Raw genomic sequence first — 20,817 nt, 5'->3', positions numbered from 1 at the left:
CTGAGCCTTGGTAAGTGGATCTAAACATAAGCATGGCTGATTCCTACCTTTAGCATATAATACGAGGAGCCCTTCTCTTGTGTTGGAAGTCCTTATTGATGGTAGAGAGTCGGAACGGGCATATTGGCAGGCACTGGGCGCAGACTAGCACAGACAGGCTTGCCATTGATGCGCCAGTGGCACTCCCGCTGCGTATGGACTCGCTTCCTGATGCATTATCTCCCCCTCGAGATCGATGGGCGTGTCCCAAATGACCTACGCTTTGCAACGCGATAATGAAGAACAGGTGGGCGAAAGAAAATATAAAACGGGGGACCAGCAACCTCTTTTACCCGCTTACCAGGCTCCACTGGGAGGGATAATACTGGTAAAAGAAATATTTAAGGCACTGTCCTCCACAATGAAGATGTTTCAGTCTCCTGCAGACTCCTGTCTATTAGTGGGTTTTAAGTGCAACGCTTGCTAGATGGCTATACGATGGACATGCCGTTGTTAGACTAGCTGTGTTCTATGGTTGATGGAGAACAGATCGTTCTATGCGTCCTGAATGTGCAAGTAATCTCAGAAAATCATTCAAAATTGGTGTGATATTTAGCTCATGTACCTTCCTTATCAAGGCTCACTCAACCACTTACCCTCATCACTGGTGTGGGGTTCTGTTCCATTATCGTGGTCCACCTCATCAATGGTGCCTGGCTCACTGTGAGGGCTGTCGCTACAATGAAACAATGCGATTGGAACACATCTCAATTAAACAACAATCACATTTGGATATACACTGAATTGCAAAATATGCATAAAATGTCAGTTTAATAGCAACCTCACCCTCACAACTTAAACAAAACCCAGAGAGTCTCAGTGCCCATGAAAATGAAGCGGAATTGCTCACTTTCCAAAACACACACTCCCTTCGAAAGTAATCTTCTGTAGTTAACAGACTAATAATTTTCTAGAATATTATTAAGCCATCTGCACCAAGTCATACGCACCGTACTTCTTTCAAATGAGCACTATTGGTGCTAACCATTGCTATACTCTGATGATTTTGAATGTATAAAACACACAATTACCCCATAAAGGAGTGTCCTGGCACGGAGTACTTCCCCTTTCCCGTCATCATTATGTTTCAGTGATTACAGATATCAACACTATGCATACTGGTGTATCCTTCCTTCATCAGCACCGGGCATAGAGGCATACTCTGCTGTTTTCCAGCTGTCCTCACAACTAATCCACCTTTCCAATCACCACTATGTAAAAAAGTATGCCCATTACTATTTTACTCCACATGTCATCATCATGCACAGAGGAACACTTGCTACCCTACCGCCCTTCTCCTTTCAGCACTATGTATTGAAACATGCCTGTTAGTATTATGTTGTTCCTTACAGCACTGTGCACAAACACACTTGCCTCAGTACACTTTCTGTCCTGCTAGACCTATGTACAGGAACATACTCATCAGTATTTCACTCATCCTATCAGCCCTAAGCGCATAGATGCACTTACCCCAGTACCCTTCCTGTCTCTTCACACTATGTACAGACCTATACTCACCAGCAAACCTCTGCTATCCCCTTCCAGTCCCTAGCACAGAGCTCTCCTCACCAGTAATCCTCGCCTCCGGTCATACACTTCTCGTACACAGGCCCTTCTAGCTCTCGGTGATTTGGGAAGAGCGCCTCGTGATGCACAATGATGGTTTTGATAACCTCGTTGACATGCGCCTGACAAGCTACAGGATCCTGTCCATCAGGAATAGGCATGAGGGTTGGTCCAAAGCAGATGGCGATGTTGTAGGGGTCCATCATGTTCTCATCGCTATACTGAGACAGGCTGAAGGACACAAGATAGTGGAACAATGAGAAGGGGACATCAACTATGTAAGACACAGCATACAGCCAGTGAATAGAAGGATTTAAAGAACTGACAGGGGAGGTAGAAGGTAAAACTAAAATCCAAAGGCTGCACAAAGATAAGGAGTTTTAACACAGGTTAAAAAATCTGATAGGGCAGTGGCACAAGAAGGTTTTTAAAATGCCCCATTTAGTATTTCAAGATTTCTGTGGCTACATACACACTGAGAACTTCTTAAGTCTTTCGAGTTATATAATTTGTGGAAATTTATGTAATGAAAGAAACATGTGAGATGAGAATCATGCAATAAATCTATAGTAATTATCTATTCGAACAGCCAAAAGAAAGAATTTTGGAAGTCTATAAGGAGTGAACAATTCACTATGAATGCAAGTATCTTTAACTCGCTGGGAGAAAAGTTTCCTGTGAATTATGGCTAAGTTTAAACTAAAGCTATGATGGAACCAATCCCTCAGAAGAAATTCCAAGTTCCTGATGAGTGGAAAGTTTAAATTTATAAACTGGCCTTTCACAAGGCCTACAGAGAGAGGAACAACCAAAAAGAGAAGGCAAGAGAAACAAAGGTTTGAACACAATGGTAGTTCCCAGGAAAGAATATATTTAACACACACACACACATATATATATGGTCATACTGTATGTGAGGGAGTCTTCCTGACTGGTTAACAATTTTCACAAAGTAGCTTATGACCCTAAACTGATATATTTGCATCACATTTAGCTGGAAACAATAAATGTACCCTATTTGTCTGAAACAACAGAAATGGTCCCAAAACTTTCACAAATAGATGAAAACATTCATCATACAAAACACATTAATAAACATTTGAAATAATAAATAATACATCTCTATTCTTGCTTCCGGGAATTAATATTTTCAAACCAAGAGTCTCACATTGCTAATATATATATAATTCAATAAGAGGACAGCTTTTATTTACAAGGATGGTTAAAATACCAGAAGAGTATTTACTTAAAATTAGAAAACATCTGAAAGATTGTTTTAAGTTCAGAAACCAGACTTAGTACAGATGATATCAACTGTGCAGGGTTGCCATCCGATCGGTTTTGCCAACAAGAAGTGGAGTTGGGGCTGATCTGCTTTGGTCAGAGGGAATACATTCCCCATAGGGACCTATGTTCCAGATGGTTTATACTTTTTTTATCGTTATATTTATTGATGCATTTGGAATAAAACAGTAACAAGAAAAGGAAAACAGAAGAGGGAAAGAGAAACGTACAGCAATCATCCTATTTCCCATGCACAACAGGTACAGTGTACCGATGGTTTATACTTTGTTCAGGTCAGACACAATATGCTCCCCATTGGCATCATGGTGTGTTCCTACAGTATGCAGGAAAAGAATATTAATCAGACATAGCTTTAACAAAACGAACCGTATCACCCCTTCTCAAAAACTCCCCCGCACTCCGTTTTGTACCACTTTGCAGTTTTGCTTTGAGATGTGGACGGATGTTGATGATACTTAAAGTGAAGTGATGTAACCTTAGAAAACAAACAACCCCATGTGAAAACTTACTGATTGAGGAAGGCAAAAAGGTACCGCATGACGATGATGACAGCTCGAGGAAGGGTAATGAGGATCTGCTGGATCTGGTGCACACGCTCTGCAGGGCTCTCAATTTCTAGAACACAAAAATGCAAAACATCCATTAGTGGACATTTATCCATAGAAGACCACACTGATTGACATACACTGGGTTGAACATCCTTCAAGACATTTACCCTAAGATACCTGAGGCACTGGGAACCTCCCTGGCCTGGGTGATACCACAGTTCTCAAAAAGCAATGCCTCTTGGCAAGAGCTGCAGCATTAGCTGAGAAATCTCAAATGGATCCTGGAGATCTTCTTGATCGAGTTGTAGACAGCTAGAATCATGGCCTGCTGTAGACCCTAAGGGCCCAATTACGAGTCTGGAACCCATGACCGCCAGACTAGTGGGGGCGCGGCGGTCTCCTGACTGTCCGATTATGATTTGGGTGGTTGGACCGCTACAACCCCGCCGCAGCTGCCAGGGAACGACGGCGGTGAGGAGGCTGCAATATGCTTGGCAGGACAGCTGCCGTCCCGCCTAGCATATTACGAGTTTCCTTTCCACCAGTGGTGTCATGGAGGTTCTTAATCAATCAATCAATCAATCAATCAATCAATCAATCAAGACATTTGTAAAGCACGCTACTCACTCGGAGGGTCTCAAGGCGCTAGGGGGAGGGGGGTCCGCTACTGCTCGAACAGCCAGGTCTTGAGTTGCTTCCTGAAGGAGAGGTGGTCTTGGGTCAGGCGGAGGTGGATGGGGAGGGAGTTCCAAGTCTTGGCTGCCAGGTAGGAGAAGGATCTTCCTCCCATGGTGGCTCTTCGGATGCGTGGAACAGTGGCGAGGGCGTGGCTGGTCGATCGTAGTTGGCGTGTGGGAGTGTAGAAGGTCAGGCGGTTGTTGAGGTATCTGGGGCCCAGGTCGTGGAGGGCCTTGTGTGCGTGGGTGAGGAGTCAGAACGTGATTCTCTTGCTGACGGGGAGCCAGTGCAGGTCTCTCAGGTGACCGGAGATGTGGCTGTGTCGGGGGATGTCAAGGATGAGTCGTGCGGAGGCGTTCTGGATGCGTTGGAGTCTTTTCTGTAGTTTGGCTGTGGTTCCGGTGTAGAGGGTGTTTCCGTAGTCCAGTCGGCTGGTGACGAGAGCCTGGGTGACCGTCTTTCTGGTTTCGGTGGGGATCCATCGGAAGATCTTTCGGAGCATGTGTAGGATGTTGAAACATGATGATGAGACGGCGTTGACTTGTCTGGTCATCGAGAGGGAGGAGTCCAGGATGAAGCCCAGGTTGCGTGCGTGGTCCGTAGGTTTGGGTGCGCTGCCCAGGGCGGGGGACCACCAGGAGTCGTCCCAGGGGGAGGGCGATGATCCCAGGATGAGGACTTCCGTCTTGTCTGAGTTCAGTTTCAGGCGGCTGTTCATCATCCACTCGGCTACGTCTTTCATCCCTTCGTGTAGGTTGGTTCTGGCGGTGGCTGGGTCGTTGGTGAGGGAGAGGATCAGCTGAGTGTCGTCAGCGTAGGAGATGATGTTGAGGTTGTGTTGGCGTGCGATGGCTGCGAGGGGGCTCATGTAGACGTTGAAGAGGGTGGGGCTGAGTGATGATCCTTGCGGGACGCCGCAGATGACTTCGGTGGCCTCAGATCTGAACGGGGGGAGCCGGACTCTCTGGGTTCTTCCGGCGAGGACTGAGATGATCCAATCTAGAGCCCTCTCTTGGATTCCGATGTTGCTGAGGCGCTGTACTAGGGTGCGGTGGCAGACAGTGTCGAACGCTGCGGAGAGGTCCAGGAGGATGAGGGCCGCTGTTTCCCCGTTGTCGAGCAGGGCTCGGATGTCGTCAGTGGCTGCAATGAGGGCGGTCTCGGTGCTGTGGTTGGCTCGGAAGCCGGACTGCGAGTGGTCGAGGGATCCGTTTGTCTCGAGGAAGGCGGCAAGCTGTCTGTTGACGGTCTTCTCGATGACTTTGGCAGGAAAAGGCAGGAGCGAGATGGGGCGGTAGTTCTTGAGATCAGAGGGGTCTGCTGATGGCTTCTTCAGGAGGGCGCTGAGTTCGGCGTGCTTCCAGCTCTCCGGGAAGGTGGCGGTGTTGAAGGAGCAGTTGATGATGTCCCGGAGTTGGGGTGCGATGACGGAGTCGGCCTTGTTGAAGACTTGGTGGGGGCATGGGTCGATTGGTGATCCGGAGTGGATGGTGTTCATCGTGTGGATGGTGTCTTCGGTGCTGACCGGGGTCCAGGTGCGGAGGGTGGTGGTGGGGGTCGTCGGTTCGGTGGTTGGGTGCGTGGTCTGTGCACCGAAGCTGTTGTGTATATCGGCGATCTTGCGGTGAAAGAACGAGGCGAGGGAGTCGCAGAGGTCTTGTGAGGGAGTGATGTCGTTGTTTCCGGCGCTGGGGTTGGAGAGCTCTTTGACGATGCTGAAGAGTTCCTTGCTGTTGTGTGCGTTGTTGTCTAATCGTTCCTTGAATGCTGTCCTCTTGGTGGTGTGGATCAGCTGGTGGTGTTTGTGGGAGGCGTGCTTGAGGGCGGTCATGTTGTCTGTAGTCGGGTTTTTTCGCCAGGCTTTCTCGAGGGTACGGCAGTTCATTTTGGAGTTTTTGAGGTCGTCGTTGAACCAGGAGGCTTTCTTGCTGCCGGGCCTGCTGGGGTGGTTTTTCAGAGGTGCGAGGTCATCAGCGCAGTTGGTGATCCACTGTGTGAGGTTGTTGGCTGCTTGGTTGGGGTCCGTTGAGCTGGCGGGAGGGTTCTGGCTCAGTGATGTGGTGAGCTGGTCGGTGGTGATCTTGTTCCAGTTCCTGCGGGGAGCCTGTTGCGGGTGGTGGTGAGTCGTGGTTCTTCTGAAGCTGAAGTGGACGCAGCTGTGGTCTGTCCAGTGGAGTCCGGTGGCGTGGCTGAAGGAGATGTACTTGCTGGAGGAGAGGACTGGATCAAGCGTGTGTCCGGCGTAGTGGGTGGGGGAGTTCACCAGTTGCTTGAGTCCGAGGTTGGCGAGGTTGTCCAGCAGGGTGGTGGTGTTGTTGTCGTTGTTGTTCTCCAGGTGGAAGTTGAGGTCCCCTAGGAGGATGTAGTCAGTGGAGGGGAGGGCGTGTGGGCTGATGAAGTCTGCGATGTCTTCGCTGAATTGAGTGCGGGGTCCTGGGGGTCTGTAGATGAGGGTGCCTCTGAGTGTGGTCTTGGGGTCGGTGTGTATCTGGAAGTGAAGGTGTTCGGCAGCTGTGAGGGTGTCGTCGGAGTTGGTCGTGATGCGGATGGTGTTCTTGTGGACGATGGCGAGGCCTCCTCCTGTGTGGTTGAGGCGGTCCCTCCGGGTGATCTTGTATCCGTCCGGGATGGCGATGGCGATGTCGGGTGCTGAGGAGGCATTCATCCATGTTTCCGTGAGGAAGGCGACGTCTGGAGATGTGGTGTCGAGCAGGTTCCAGAGTTCCACGGCGTGTCTGTGGACGGAGCGGGTGTTGAGCAGGATGCACTTCAGGTGGTTGCTGCTGGTGCTCGGCTTGGCGGGTGCGGTACAGGGCCGGATGCAGGAGAACTTGTAGGAATGGCAGCTGAATGGTCCGTGGGTGCATCTTGGGGTGGCTCTGCAGCAGCCGGGGAGTGCGATGAGAGTGGCGGCGTTGTAGGACTTGCGGGTGGGCTGGCATCTGCGGGGGCCAGGGGGTCTGGCGCTGGGCGCGGGCCAGGCGCGGACGGGCTTGCCCGCTGCGCGCGGCCGCTGCGCGGCCGCTGCGCGGCCGCTGCGCGGGCTCCATATGAGTGGGAGAGGGAGGGAGGAGCAGCTGGGAGGTGGGAGCGGGGCGGCCAATGGGGTGCGAGGGGGGCAGAGCTACGGGACGCGGTGGCGGGATACGGGCAGCGAGGGGGAGACTCGGTGCGCAGGGGAACAGAAGGCAAAAAAGGATCACAATCTGGGCAAAAAAAGGAGAGGGGAACAATTCAAGGCAGTAAGGACACGGGTACAATGGGGGCAATTACAGGCACTGACTCGTGGGAACAGAAGAGAAGGAGGAACAATTCCAGGCAGCAACAAGGCACAGGTACAATGGGGGCGATGCAGGCACTCACACGAGGGAACAGAAGAGAAGGAGGACACTGGCACTCAAATGCAGGCAGAAACAATGCAGCAGCAGATGGCGGTCATACAGGGGGCTGCGTGGCGGTGAGGGGACCGACCTGCCTGGTAAACAGGGTCAGAGGTCGCTCTCTCTACCGCTGCGCGGCCTCCATATGAGTGGGAGAGGGAGGGAGGAGCAGCTGGGAGGTGGGAGCGGGGCGGCCAATGGGGTGTGAGGGGGGCGGAGCTATGGGACGCGGTGGCGGGAAACGGGCGGCGAGGGGGAGACGCGGTGCGCAGGGGAACAGAAGGCAAAAAAGGATCACAATCTGGGCAAAAAAAGGAGAGGGGAACAATTCAAGGCAGTAAGGACACGGGTACAATGGGGGCAATTACAGGCACTCAATTGTGGGAACAGAAGAGAAGGAGGAACAATTCCAGGCAGCAACAAGGCACAGGTACAATGGGGGCGATGCAGGCACTCACACAAGGGAACAGAAGAGAAGGAGGACACTGGCACTCAAATGCAGGCAGAAGCAATGCAGCAGCGGATGGCGGTCACACAGGGGGCTGCGTGGTGGTGAGGGGAGCGACCTGCCTGGTAAACAGGGTCAGAGGTCTTAGGGCATGAACACCGTGGTGGAGAGGAAACAAAGGTGTGCCTCCTCCACATGTGGATGCACACAGGAGGGCACAGCATGTACCTCCCTTTGTGCATGCATACCAGTTCCTGCACGGCATGGACTTTTCAGTGCATGTCGTGCATGAACCGTTTCTGTCATTCCAATTGCGGTGTCCATTTTCAGGGCACCACCGTGGGAACGTCAAAACAAAAGCCCGCCAGATACAAGTTACACTCATAATCTGGTGGTTGATCTAACCGCGGCTTTGGCGGCACGGCGGCAGGACGGACCTGGCACCACGCTGCCAAAGTTGGAAGCAGGCCCTTAATGTGAGCACTTTCTGAAAATCAAGAGGAGAGCTCTGAAAACTATACTTTTAGACAAGTACAAAGAGGGATCCACAGGAAACATCTGTGATCTTGTCAGGCCACCAGGTCAAACCTTCTGTATCGGATACACTGAAGTGCTCTAATGGTGCAACTGAGATTGTGCTAATAAATGGATTTAAGCTCTGGAATATTTTGCACTCGGAAGATCCAAAGGAGAGAGCTGTAACAATGGAACACCGGAGCACTCACTAACAAACCTGGGGCAAGTTTTCTCAATGAAATACAGGGGAAACCACATCTTGACAGGACAGAAAGGAGAGCTTTGCATAGAATAATGCAATCTCTACAAAAATACCTAACTATATAGACTCTTCAGATAGCTGTAGTCGTTAACTACAGACATTGGGTAAGAAGTTCCATCTAGGACCCTCTACCGCTAAACAAACAGACCTGGGCTGAGAATCTCGTACTGGGCAGTAGAACGTAAATCCATGCTGCAAGACTACGAAAGGCATGGCTATCATTCTGATCAACATGATCAGTGCATCTTTGTAGACCAGAATGAGAGCCCTAGAGCTAAAGTTCTTGAAATAATATTAGCATTACTGTGGTAAGAAGATAGGACTAAAGATCTGCCCATGACATACTTTTAGTAGAAATGTAGTCCTCAAAGGTTCCTTTACACTTAAATGGTACAAGATGACACTCGGAGACCACTCACTAGGGAATTGGTCACATTTCTTATTGAGAAAAACTACAGATATTATTATAAAATCAGAGCAGAGGCTCATGGTTGGACTTGACAGCGCTATCTTTCCAGCAGTCGACTCACAAGTGCACATCATTGACCCCCGTTAAGGTCATTCTAGTAAGCACCAAACACCATATTTCCAATCTGCATCTAGGACGCGGCATGCTTACAGATAGTACAGCAAATAGCTCTTATGAGGACGCAGAGCACTTACAGATATTGGTTGTACTTGAAGAGGGATTCACAGGATGGAAGAAAAACTATGGGTATAATTAGCCATAAGAGCCATCCAAGAAGCACAACAACTCTTCTGTAGAGATGGAAGTGAGCTCTCCTTAATGATGGGTCAAGTGCAGGAAGTGTATGCGAGCGAAAGAGTACATCAAATCTAATCATGTACATATCTCAGTGTCTTCCGCAGAGATTTTTAATGCTACTGTTCCAAAAGTCAATTAAGACTCAGCATAAGCCGCCATCAAATGCTAAGACCTCTTCCAAGCAGTATAATTGGAGAGAGCTGGCATTTCCAACAGAGTCATCAGCTGTAATCTTTATAATGCTTCACAGAACCAGCATCATACGTCAATTAACTGAACAAGGCCTGGGCAGATTGTTGAGTTCCCCACACAGCTTATCGTGCACATGGCCGGACTTGTAGCTGAAGAGCAGACCTGGGAATATAATGAATAACAGCCCCACAATACACTGAGCGAGAGAGGTGCTTCCGCAAAAGAAAATGCTGAAAAAGAATCACGATTTAGACATATTTTGGAAGCAGACCACAGACATTTTTCAGTGCTTCACTTCTGAGTCTGCCGCAGTATCCAGGAGCACTGTTTTTCCAAAGAAGCTAACGAGATACAAATGAATGAGAACTTTTGGGCAGAATAGACCGACTGCAGAGTAAAAATACCCTCAGAATAAATGGCAATTTAGGCTAGGTTGTAGCCATCACATTCCTAGGTGATCCACTGTGTGAGGTTGTTGGCTGCTTGGTTGGGGTCCGTTGAGCTGGCGGGAGGGTTCTGGCTCAGTGATGTGGTGAGCTGGTCGGTGGTGATCTTGTTCCAGTTCCTGCGGGGAGCCTGTTGCGGGTGGTGGTGAGTCGTGGTTCTTCTGAAGCTGAAGTGGACGCAGCTGTGGTCTGTCCAGTGGAGTCCGGTGGCGTGGCTGAAGGAGATGTACTTGCTGGAGGAGAGGACTGGATCAAGCGTGTGTCCGGCGTAGTGGGTGGGGGAGTTCACCAGTTGCTTGAGTCCGAGGTTGGCGAGGTTGTCCAGCAGGGTGGTGGTGTTGTTGTCGTTGTTGTTCTCCAGGTGGAAGTTGAGGTCCCCTAGGAGGATGTAGTCAGTGGAGGGGAGGGCGTGTGGGCTGATGAAGTCTGCGATGTCTTCGCTGAATTGAGTGCGGGGTCCTGGGGGTCTGTAGATGAGGGTGCCTCTGAGTGTGGTCTTGGGGTCGGTGTGTATCTGGAAGTGAAGGTGTTCGGCAGCTGTGAGGGTGTCGTCGGAGTTGGTCGTGATGCGGATGGTGTTCTTGTGGACGATGGCGAGGCCTCCTCCTGTGTGGTTGAGGCGGTCCCTCCGGGTGATCTTGTATCCGTCCGGGATGGCGATGGCGATGTCGGGTGCTGAGGAGGCATTCATCCATGTTTCCGTGAGGAAGGCGACGTCTGGAGATGTGGTGTCGAGCAGGTTCCAGAGTTCCACGGCGTGTCTGTGGACGGAGCGGGTGTTGAGCAGGATGCACTTCAGGTGGTTGCTGCTGGTGCTCGGCTTGGCGGGTGCGGTACAGGGCCGGATGCAGGAGAACTTGTAGGAATGGCAGCTGAATGGTCCGTGGGTGCATCTTGGGGTGGCTCTGCAGCAGCCGGGGAGTGCGATGAGAGTGGCGGCGTTGTAGGACTTGCGGGTGGGCTGGCATCTGCGGGGGCCAGGGGGTCTGGCGCTGGGCGCGGGCCAGGCGCGGACGGGCTTGCCCGCTGCGCGCGGCCGCTGCGCGGCCGCTGCGCGGCCGCTGCGCGGGCTCCATATGAGTGGGAGAGGGAGGGAGGAGCAGCTGGGAGGTGGGAGCGGGGCGGCCAATGGGGTGCGAGGGGGGCAGAGCTACGGGACGCGGTGGCGGGATACGGGCAGCGAGGGGGAGACTCGGTGCGCAGGGGAACAGAAGGCAAAAAAGGATCACAATCTGGGCAAAAAAAGGAGAGGGGAACAATTCAAGGCAGTAAGGACACGGGTACAATGGGGGCAATTACAGGCACTGACTCGTGGGAACAGAAGAGAAGGAGGAACAATTCCAGGCAGCAACAAGGCACAGGTACAATGGGGGCGATGCAGGCACTCACACGAGGGAACAGAAGAGAAGGAGGACACTGGCACTCAAATGCAGGCAGAAACAATGCAGCAGCAGATGGCGGTCATACAGGGGGCTGCGTGGCGGTGAGGGGACCGACCTGCCTGGTAAACAGGGTCAGAGGTCGCTCTCTCTACCGCTGCGCGGCCTCCATATGAGTGGGAGAGGGAGGGAGGAGCAGCTGGGAGGTGGGAGCGGGGCGGCCAATGGGGTGTGAGGGGGGCGGAGCTATGGGACGCGGTGGCGGGAAACGGGCGGCGAGGGGGAGACGCGGTGCGCAGGGGAACAGAAGGCAAAAAAGGATCACAATCTGGGCAAAAAAAGGAGAGGGGAACAATTCAAGGCAGTAAGGACACGGGTACAATGGGGGCAATTACAGGCACTCAATTGTGGGAACAGAAGAGAAGGAGGAACAATTCCAGGCAGCAACAAGGCACAGGTACAATGGGGGCGATGCAGGCACTCACACAAGGGAACAGAAGAGAAGGAGGACACTGGCACTCAAATACAGGCAGAAGCAATGCAGCAGCGGATGGCGGTCACACAGGGGGCTGCGTGGTGGTGAGGGGAGCGACCTGCCTGGTAAACAGGGTCAGAGGTCTTAGGGCATGAACACCGTGGTGGAGAGGAAACAAAGGTGTGCCTCCTCCACATGTCCAACACTATCCGCTCCGCTGTAAGGAGACGTCGCAGCGCACCCGAGGCACACTCAGTGCCTTGGGTGGGGCCCGAGGATGAAGCATGCCACCAACTAGGTTGGTGGGTGAGGGCCTTCATAAAAACTAATATGTTTTTCTGACAAACACTACATGAGCCTTTCTAGTATAGCTAGCTCTTTTTGATTATCACAATAATAAATGTTGCTCAGTATATGAACCTGCCAAGGGGACTGCTAACAAATGTCAGAGTTGTGCCCGCAGGAAAGGAGGATGCTCAGTGCGGAGGATGTCGGAGTTGTTGCTCAACGTGCTAGCAAAGATGCCGATAAAATATTATCCTCTTGTTAGTAACCTTTAAGGCTTAGGCTATGGACATTAAAATGATCCATCAGGGGGAAATACTGCCATAATGCATGCCTGTACATCACACACACTGACACACCTGCATCAATAATGCCCCACATGAGTATGTACTTATTTACTTACGCCTGTGGGTTAGGCCAACAACCAGGACTCTCCAGCCATCTCTGTCCTGGGCTTTTCTTTCAATCTGTGTCCAGGTGTAACCCATCTCCTTGCAGTCAATCTAGAAGACTTGATGGGAGGTGTTTTTTGGCCTTCCTCTTTTCCTTTTCCCTTGAGTGTTCCAGGTGATGGTTTGTCTGGTGGTGTTTAATGTGGGCTTGTGGAGGGTGTGACCTATCCAGCCCCAGTTTCTTTTCAGGATATCTTCATGAGCAGGGAGTTGGAAAGCCTGCTGCCAAAGGTCATTGTTTCTGATGGTCATTGGCCAGCGCATTAAGAGGATTTTCCTCAGACAGGTGCTGATGAAGGTCTGGCATATGTTGGTGGTGGTCACTGTTGTCCTCCAAGTTTCTACTCCTAACAAATGGACTGATTTACATTGGTGATAAAAAGCCTGATCTTGGTTTGCAATGTTAGGTCTCTGGAGCTGCATATCTTCTTTAGCTGAATGAAGACAGCCCTTGGTTTGCCGATTTTTGCCTTGATGTCTGGGTTTGTACCGCCCTGCTTGTCTATGATACTGCCTAGGTAGGTGAAGGCCTGAACCTCTTTCAGTGCATCACCTGCTAGAGCGACTGCAGTTGTGCTGGCTGTGTTAGCCTTCAAAATCTTAGTTTTTCCCCCGTGGATGTTGGGGCCAGGTTGTGCTGATGTAGCTGCCATGTTGTCGGTCTTCTCCTGCATCTGGAGATGGGTATTGGAAAGTAGAGCCAGGTCGTCTGCAAAGTCCAGGTCATCGCTGCGTCCAAGGTGTCCATTGGTTTGAATTTTTTCTCTTTGCTGTGGATGTCTTCATGATCCAGTCTGTGGCCAACAGAAAGAGAAAAGGCGAGAGCAAACAACCCTGGCAGACTCTGGTCCTCACTTGGAAGGTTTCAATCAGTTGTCCTCCATGGACTATCTTGTATGTCATTCCCTCGTAGGAGCTCCTGAAGACTCTTTTGATTTTATCTGGCGCACTGTAATGGGGACGCATTTCCAAAGGGTCTCAATGTCCACGCTGTCGAATTCCTTCTCATAGTTGATGAAGTTAACAGAAAGGGGGCAGCTCCATTCAATGAACTACTCAATGATGATGGTCAGAGCTGCAATGTGGTCTGTGCACAATCTATCTTTGCAGAAGTTGACTTGTTCCTCCATTCTGTTCAAGATGACTCCTTTGAACACTTTGCCTGGGGCCGATAGAAGGGTTGCCTCTCTGTAGTCTACGCAGTTACTCAGCTCACCTTTTTTGGGGATCTAGATGAGATATCCCTTCTTCCAGTCTGATGGCACCTTTTCCTTTTCCCAGATCTCTCCAAACACAAGGTAGAGCTTGTCTACTGATGTTTTATAGTCTGGCTTCAGTGCCTCTGCAGGAATGCTGTCAGATCCTGCTGCCTTCCCATTTCTAAGATGTTTTGCCATTATTTCTTCCTTGGTCAGCTGCAGTCGACTGGCAAGTGCTTGTCATCTGGCTGTATGGCTGCTGGAGACTGCGGCATGGGCTAGCCAATATCCAAACTTCCCCGAAATAAGTAAAGTGCACATTGCCACTCCAGGTTCAATTACATATTGCCTCTGTGTGTAAAGGCAAATCTCAATTGCCAGGTGTGTTTTTCTGCTCGTTCTCCTTCCACTTTTCTTTCTACTCCTTCTCTTACTTTTCCTTTTCTTCCTCCTTTTGCACAGTGCAGTCTGGGCTGTATTAGGTGATCAAATGAGAGAACAGAAGGTACTGCTCTAAAATGTGAATATGAATAAAACAGGATTGGCTCCCACTCTTACATCTAGATCCTATATTTTGCGAAATCACAGGGAAAAGCCAGGATTGCTGCGGTATTCAATATTTAAGGACCTGAACCGTGAGAAGAGCAGGCAAAGTTTGTGGTCTCACTCATCTTGTATTCAGAAAAGCCTCAGCAGCACCTACTTTCGCATCTGCTCCGTCAGCAGCACTAGGCGGCCAACCCACAATCCACACCGTGGAAGCTCCTTGGAAAATGCCTGGTCACCCACCTGGCCATGACTATTGAGCTGTAGCAAAAAATTTCTAAAAAGTACCTGAGCTGTACAGACTTTTTTCCCATTTTTCAATTTATAAGGCTTTTTTCACATACAATTATCCCCTTGAAATTGGTGCACTGAACCTAGGAAGTGATTTGTTTCCATATAGACAACCAGAAGGCTGTACATGATTATGGGCTTTTTTTAAACAAAGTACATGTCAAAGCCTTTGGGAAGGCAAACACTTGCCTTTCGTTCTTTAGTTACAGGGGTTCAATAGTAAATAGTAAAACACTTGTAAGCAAATGCTAAAAAGCCTGTATGCGCAATGTAACGGGAAACATAGGGAGCAATTTAATAAATGATGTGTTGTACAGTAGATGTGTTAACACAGTACCTTTGAAAATCCTAACTGTACACCCTATTCAGAATCCCTGTGTTCAGGGGCAGGAGATTTGAAGGGACACACTTGACTTGCCGTACGTCATGAGACGAGCTGCGTTGCAATGTTGAACCAATCTTTGATAATGATGCTGGTCGCATTGTTCCCATTGATTCTAATCAGAATTAAAAATACTGTAAATGTTACTTCAAAAGAGATCACATACTCTTGCTAAATGTCGCAGCACAATGGAGGAATGCCCATGAATGAAGCAGGAAAGAACGAATACATGATTTGATCTTACTCAAGATTTTGATTTTCTGGAAAAATGTAATAGAAAACAATTCTGTTGCTGGAGAATGAGTGGATGTCAAATTATCCGTAGGTGGATGCACTTAACACACAAGAAGAGAAATCAAGAAAAATTTTAAAATCTGTCAGCAAACTACAAATAGGATATACAGAGTTTGCTTCCCGAAGAAGGGCATCCGGCATGCCTCAAATGCATTAAGCGATGGAAGAACAGACGCAGCTTATTTTAAATTGAAAGATTTCATTTGGAATAACCACAAAAGATAGATTTGAATTTATTGGAACACAAATAGTTCATATAAGTTGTAAGAACAAAAGATTAATTTATAGCAAACATTAAAGGAGTCATTTCTTATGGGAATGTGGGGAATGAAGAAAGTCTTTAAGACATACCTACGTAGTGCAACAAGGAGGTGGGACACTTACGACAATTAGGACAGTGCTCGGTGTATTCCTTTTTTAATTTAGTGATCAGTGGGACACACCCTCAGTTGCACACATTAAGCAGACAAATAGTGAAACAATTTGCAAAGAGATTTGTTCTTTAGAAAAAGGAAAAGAGGGAGTGTTAATGGATCCAAGCTAGTGTTTTGGAGTCAGGAACAACCTCATACGTGTACTCACTGATAGTAGATATCAAATCTTGAAACCTTTCCTTGGGAAAGATCGGATTTTCCAGTCCTCGGAAGTAGAGCTTTAAGACTCCGGCCACAGAGTTAATATCACGTTCATTGTGGACTTCCACCAGTGGATCTTCACCTGCGAAGACAAGACAGTGAACAACAGATTCAGTGTCTCTTATAAGAAAACCAGAATGGCTCGGATCATTTTGGCTTCATGGTGTTGATCGTCCACATGAATAAACACTGGAAAATGTGTTTAGATACAGTAAATACAAACAATCCAAAGACAGAGCAATAGAAGCGGACAAAACTACAGAGGATGCTTCTACTGATGAAGGGTGCAAATGCACTTGAAATGCATCGAGAAATATATATCCATATCACAATCCCCACAATAAATCACAATTTAATATGAACTGTGAGAAATATCACAAACGCATATACCATGAAACAGAAAGTAATTTTCCATTAAAACACCAAATAAATAAGTAACAAACGAAGCCATGAATTGAGATATGTTTTAATGGATTTCATTAATTGATTGGACAAATTCTAGCAGGAACCAAACACTATTTTGGTGGCCAATCTCTGGACTCATGCTAACCTGCCACTGTCCTTCTCAAAATGTAGTCTCTAGAACGGAACAAAATACTCCAGGTGAGGCTGGATCAAAAACGCATTCATCAGTAACACATACTCCCTTTCTCAGCTGGTTGCAACACTCCATTCGCACCCCAGCATCCATCTATTATTGCCAGTCTTTTGTTGAGGCCATCAGATAATATAGAACCCTCTAAAACTCTCTTCGATATATTTAACCTTTGAAACGTCACCTTCTATAAAGGACTTCACCCCTGGATTCCTATGCCCTACATGCATAATTGTGCCCTTGGCTGTATTAACTCTACAAAGTCACCCCTGCACCACCAATTCTGCTAATTTATTTTGCTTGAACTACATACTTCTAGTGTTTATGAAAGAATAATGCAACAGGAGACAGAAATCTAAGGGGTCGGGCTTTGAATATTCCATAGCTAAGCCTCTTATAAATGGTCTTACTATACACTTACGCAGCTCCAGGCAAACAACTGATTACCTTGTAAATATTAAAATTTTAAAGTGGCTTGTGCTTCTGTCCATTATTTTATAATTTTTTGTAATACTCTGTGTTTGTATTTCTGGTAACTTCATTTCATTTACTGTCGTCTTTGTCGCATGTCTTAATTAAATGATTCAATTTTGGCTTTATGGCTTTATTTCCACAATTTTAAATAAGTAAATGTTTGACTTGGGTTCAAAGTCCAAAACTAATAGTACAAAAACTATCATGTTGTTTAAAATAGAAATTAGGGTTGCATGCGACTTTTTAATTCAATGTTAGACACTCCTGCTCTGCATAATGAATGTGTACCTGCCTTGTTTAATACCAGTCCGTGTATGAGACAAACCTAGCTAACAAATGTATGCAGAAAATATTTCATCATTCAACATTAACACCCCCTTTACGTCGGTCGCCTTACACATACGCTCACGCTGAGTGCCTGGGTGCCATGGCTGGAGTGCCCCAAAACATACCTCTTTCAAATGAATTCTTGATGTCATTAACTTCAACTTGAGACCCAGGAACTCTGAAAATCCCCTGCTGCTGAAGACCTGAGGAAAAAGATATGCGAAACATGTCACCACCAAAAGCAACGCAATGTAACACTAGTTTCAGCCATCTTAAATACTATGGAACTATGGCACACGACGCACTTTAATTCACAAAGAAACTACTGGTGGAACAAGGGCATGTGATAGAAAGCTGCTTGACAACTGCGCTTTAGCATGCATTCTCTAATCAAGACCAATTATATAATCAAGACCAACTATTAGCATTTCTTATGTCGTGCAGTGTTCCTGTCCAACAAGCGTGCTTCCATAAAGGATCTTAAGGAATCTTACGTCTTTAATCTTTCTACTATTATATAATACATTTACATCACCATTCATTACTAACTTAATCTAACTTTAAATATAATACTTGAGTTCCCGTCTATATCCTCAAGCGCCTTCCATGCCCGACATTCAACTTCCACCTAAGAATGTCTGAAAAAATGCCAGACCGTCATTACTATAAGAGACGTCTGGGTGCTATCTGCTCTATGAACTTACCAGTAATAGCAAGCAAAGTAACAACCTACGTTGATTCCCTACAAAGCTTCTGTTCCCCGCCTATGCCATGGACTTCCTCGTATTTCCTGCACTATGAACCTCCAAGCGAGATCTGCTCTTGTAACACTGGTTCTACTTCTCTACGAGCAGCTGTGTGATATCTATCAGGATCACTGTATCAATGGGCAGTCAGATGTGACAACACCGACAGGGCTCACCTCCTGTATAATATCCAGGTACCTTTCACAGCCTGTTCAGTGAACATCAACACAACATCTGCTCCAGTACCTTCTAGGTGAGGTTGTGAATGAACTTGTGGGTCAGCCTCATTCTAAGAGCCTTGTATATATTCTTTATGAACTTGCGAGTCAATTGCTTTCCTTGATTTCTAGTTCAGACTGACCAATTAAATACCAATCAGCATTTCCATGAGCATCTGCTCTGGTTTGTTCTGTGGACAGGAGTGCTTCCTCTAATGTAGAAACACCAAATTTGTGTCTGCCATATGAACATTCTGGTCTACATACCTCTTTTCTTTTCTACCTTGTCCAGGCTTTGCTGTAGAGACTGCCCATGGTTGCCACAAGGCTATTTAAACATGGTTGCTCAAAACTTCTCTCACTTAACTTCAGAATCAGAGATTTCACTAACAAGCCTTGGCAAAGCCAATAGGTTTCGCCTTTGGAACCTAGTGGCTTTGTCAATGGTTTTAGCCATGCGGGACAGCATCCTGATGCTGTCGGACTAAAGAAATGCATGACTAAAGAATCTAAAATAAGCTTTTCATGGGTGCACCAAGCATGCGTGCGCCGACAACCTGACGCCTGCATTTTGTTTCTTTTTAGTTGTCGACACGAAATGGATCACTAAATAACAAGAAAAAAATGCAGAAGCATACATTTTTTTTTATGTGGCTGGGTGCAAGCAACAAGTGGAAGAAACAAGAGGGCTTGCAGGTGGGCGGAAGCAACACAGGGGCGCAGGTTGGGTGGGTTTTTACAGCGAGTGAGGGAAGCAATGCGTAATTGAAGCAACAGAAGGGGTGTGGGTAGCGGCCAAAGAAACATGGGGGATGCAGGATGGAAGCAATACCATGGTTTCGAGTGGGAGAAAGCAATACTGGGGGTGCAGGCGAGGGGTTCAAATGGGTCAAAAGACAGCAACATAGAGCTGGTGAGGAAAATGCACACTGGTTAGAAGAAAACGTGGGGATTGGTGAAGAAATCCAATGGGCGAGAGAGAGGAACACAGAGCACGGCAAAGGAGGGAGACGCACACAAGGCAGACAGCAGAAAAACACATGCACTCACATAAAGTACTTAAACAAAAACAAAAAAACTATTGCCTGAAAAAGTGAGCAGCGGAAGGGAATAGAAATGCATCATGCTCCTACGATGGAAGAAACACAAGAAAGAAAAAAAGCCCACGCAGCTAACAAATAAGAAGCAAGCAAATAAGACTGACATTAAAGTCAACCAATGGTAAGCAACGAGCAGGCACTAAGATGCTAATAAAAAGAAATCCTTGCTGTATCACAGAAGCTGAACTTACCATATAAATTGATGTATCGGACACAGCTTTCGACCACCAGAGGAATCGCCTGCCCTGAGTCCTTCGAACAAAAGAAGACGTTTAGCAGCTACTTCCAGTGAATGTATTAGCCAAGCATGAAACACATAAAGGCTGTAAAGTCTCAAATGAGCGTCGCTGTGGTACTATGCGGGCTAGTGGAAGCGGTGCTGTGCACGTGTATTATGTATTTACATGCTGAGCACAAGTTTCCCCAGAGAAGGGTAAGTACTGGTGTGTGTGCTGTGTGTCGGCACTGGGGTGTGTCTATTCATGTATGAGTCTATGTATGTGTGGGCCTCCGTACAAGATGACAGACGTGTCTTCGCATGCTGTGGCCATGTTTGTTTTCCTCATCTTTGGCTGCTAAACAAGAATGTGGTTTCTGATTGTTCGGAAGTGGGGTTTACATTCATGCATCGGTGTTCACCTCTGCATAGCAAAGAAAATCTGTAAGCGTGTGCATGTATATTAAATATATATGTATATATGCAGATACACATAGTGTAATATGCTATTAATTACCATTGTAAAGTATTGGGAGAGGCCATGACTCACAAGAGATGAAGCCTTGAGCTAAACATGATACTGCTCCCCTCCCTGAACATTTGTAATAAATAACATATTATACCCTGCACCTGTGCATATACGGTTTATGACATGGCATTAGTTGGGCGTTTGTTTTAACAAAAAGTGTTTAATCAAATCAAAGATTCAAGGGGTATAGTTTCTACAGCAAGGTAGAATCACAGTGAAAAGACCTCATTAATATTAGGAGTTGTTTTCCTGCATAAAGTAAATTGTTACCTGCAATCTGTGAGGCGGTGGAAGTGCTTTCTCATGTCAATCTTGCTGCAATATGTTAACAAACTCAAATTTCACCTATGTGCTGCAGTCATAAATGTGGGAATGTGCATTTATTAGTACAGTTGCTCTATAGAACGTGTTATTGGGCCACGCTTAATTCTGCCGCCATGACATGCCACTGGTAGTCAGTGCGGGGCTCAGCTTGCACATACAGGTGACTGCGGTGGCACATGCATGTTTGTTCGTACATCACTGAT

At 47.6% G+C, this 20,817-nt stretch overlaps 1 protein-coding gene across 3 annotated transcripts in view; it reads right to left on the bottom strand.

Annotated features, from left to right (window-relative positions):
• Positions 1–20,817, bottom strand: part of SRGAP3 (SLIT-ROBO Rho GTPase activating protein 3) — a 444,353-nt gene that overhangs the window by 47,564 nt on the left and 375,972 nt on the right. For all 3 annotated transcript variants that reach the window (XM_085624484.1, XM_085624482.1, XM_085624483.1), the window contains exons 13-18: positions 19,736–19,796; positions 17,606–17,683; positions 16,032–16,166; positions 3,420–3,525; positions 1,609–1,836; positions 636–715 (exon numbers count right to left, since the gene is read on the bottom strand). In XM_085624484.1, the coding sequence (XP_085480610.1) occupies positions 636–715; positions 1,609–1,836; positions 3,420–3,525; positions 16,032–16,166; positions 17,606–17,683; positions 19,736–19,796 (688 nt within the window). The remainder of the gene's footprint in view (positions 1–635; positions 716–1,608; positions 1,837–3,419; positions 3,526–16,031; positions 16,167–17,605; positions 17,684–19,735; positions 19,797–20,817) is intronic.

This window comes from Triturus cristatus, chromosome 9 (assembly GCF_964204655.1).
Source record: "Triturus cristatus chromosome 9, aTriCri1.1, whole genome shotgun sequence".
In the NCBI taxonomy this organism is placed as follows: domain Eukaryota; kingdom Metazoa; phylum Chordata; class Amphibia; order Caudata; family Salamandridae; genus Triturus; species Triturus cristatus.
This window is presented reverse-complemented; position numbering and strand designations above follow the sequence as displayed.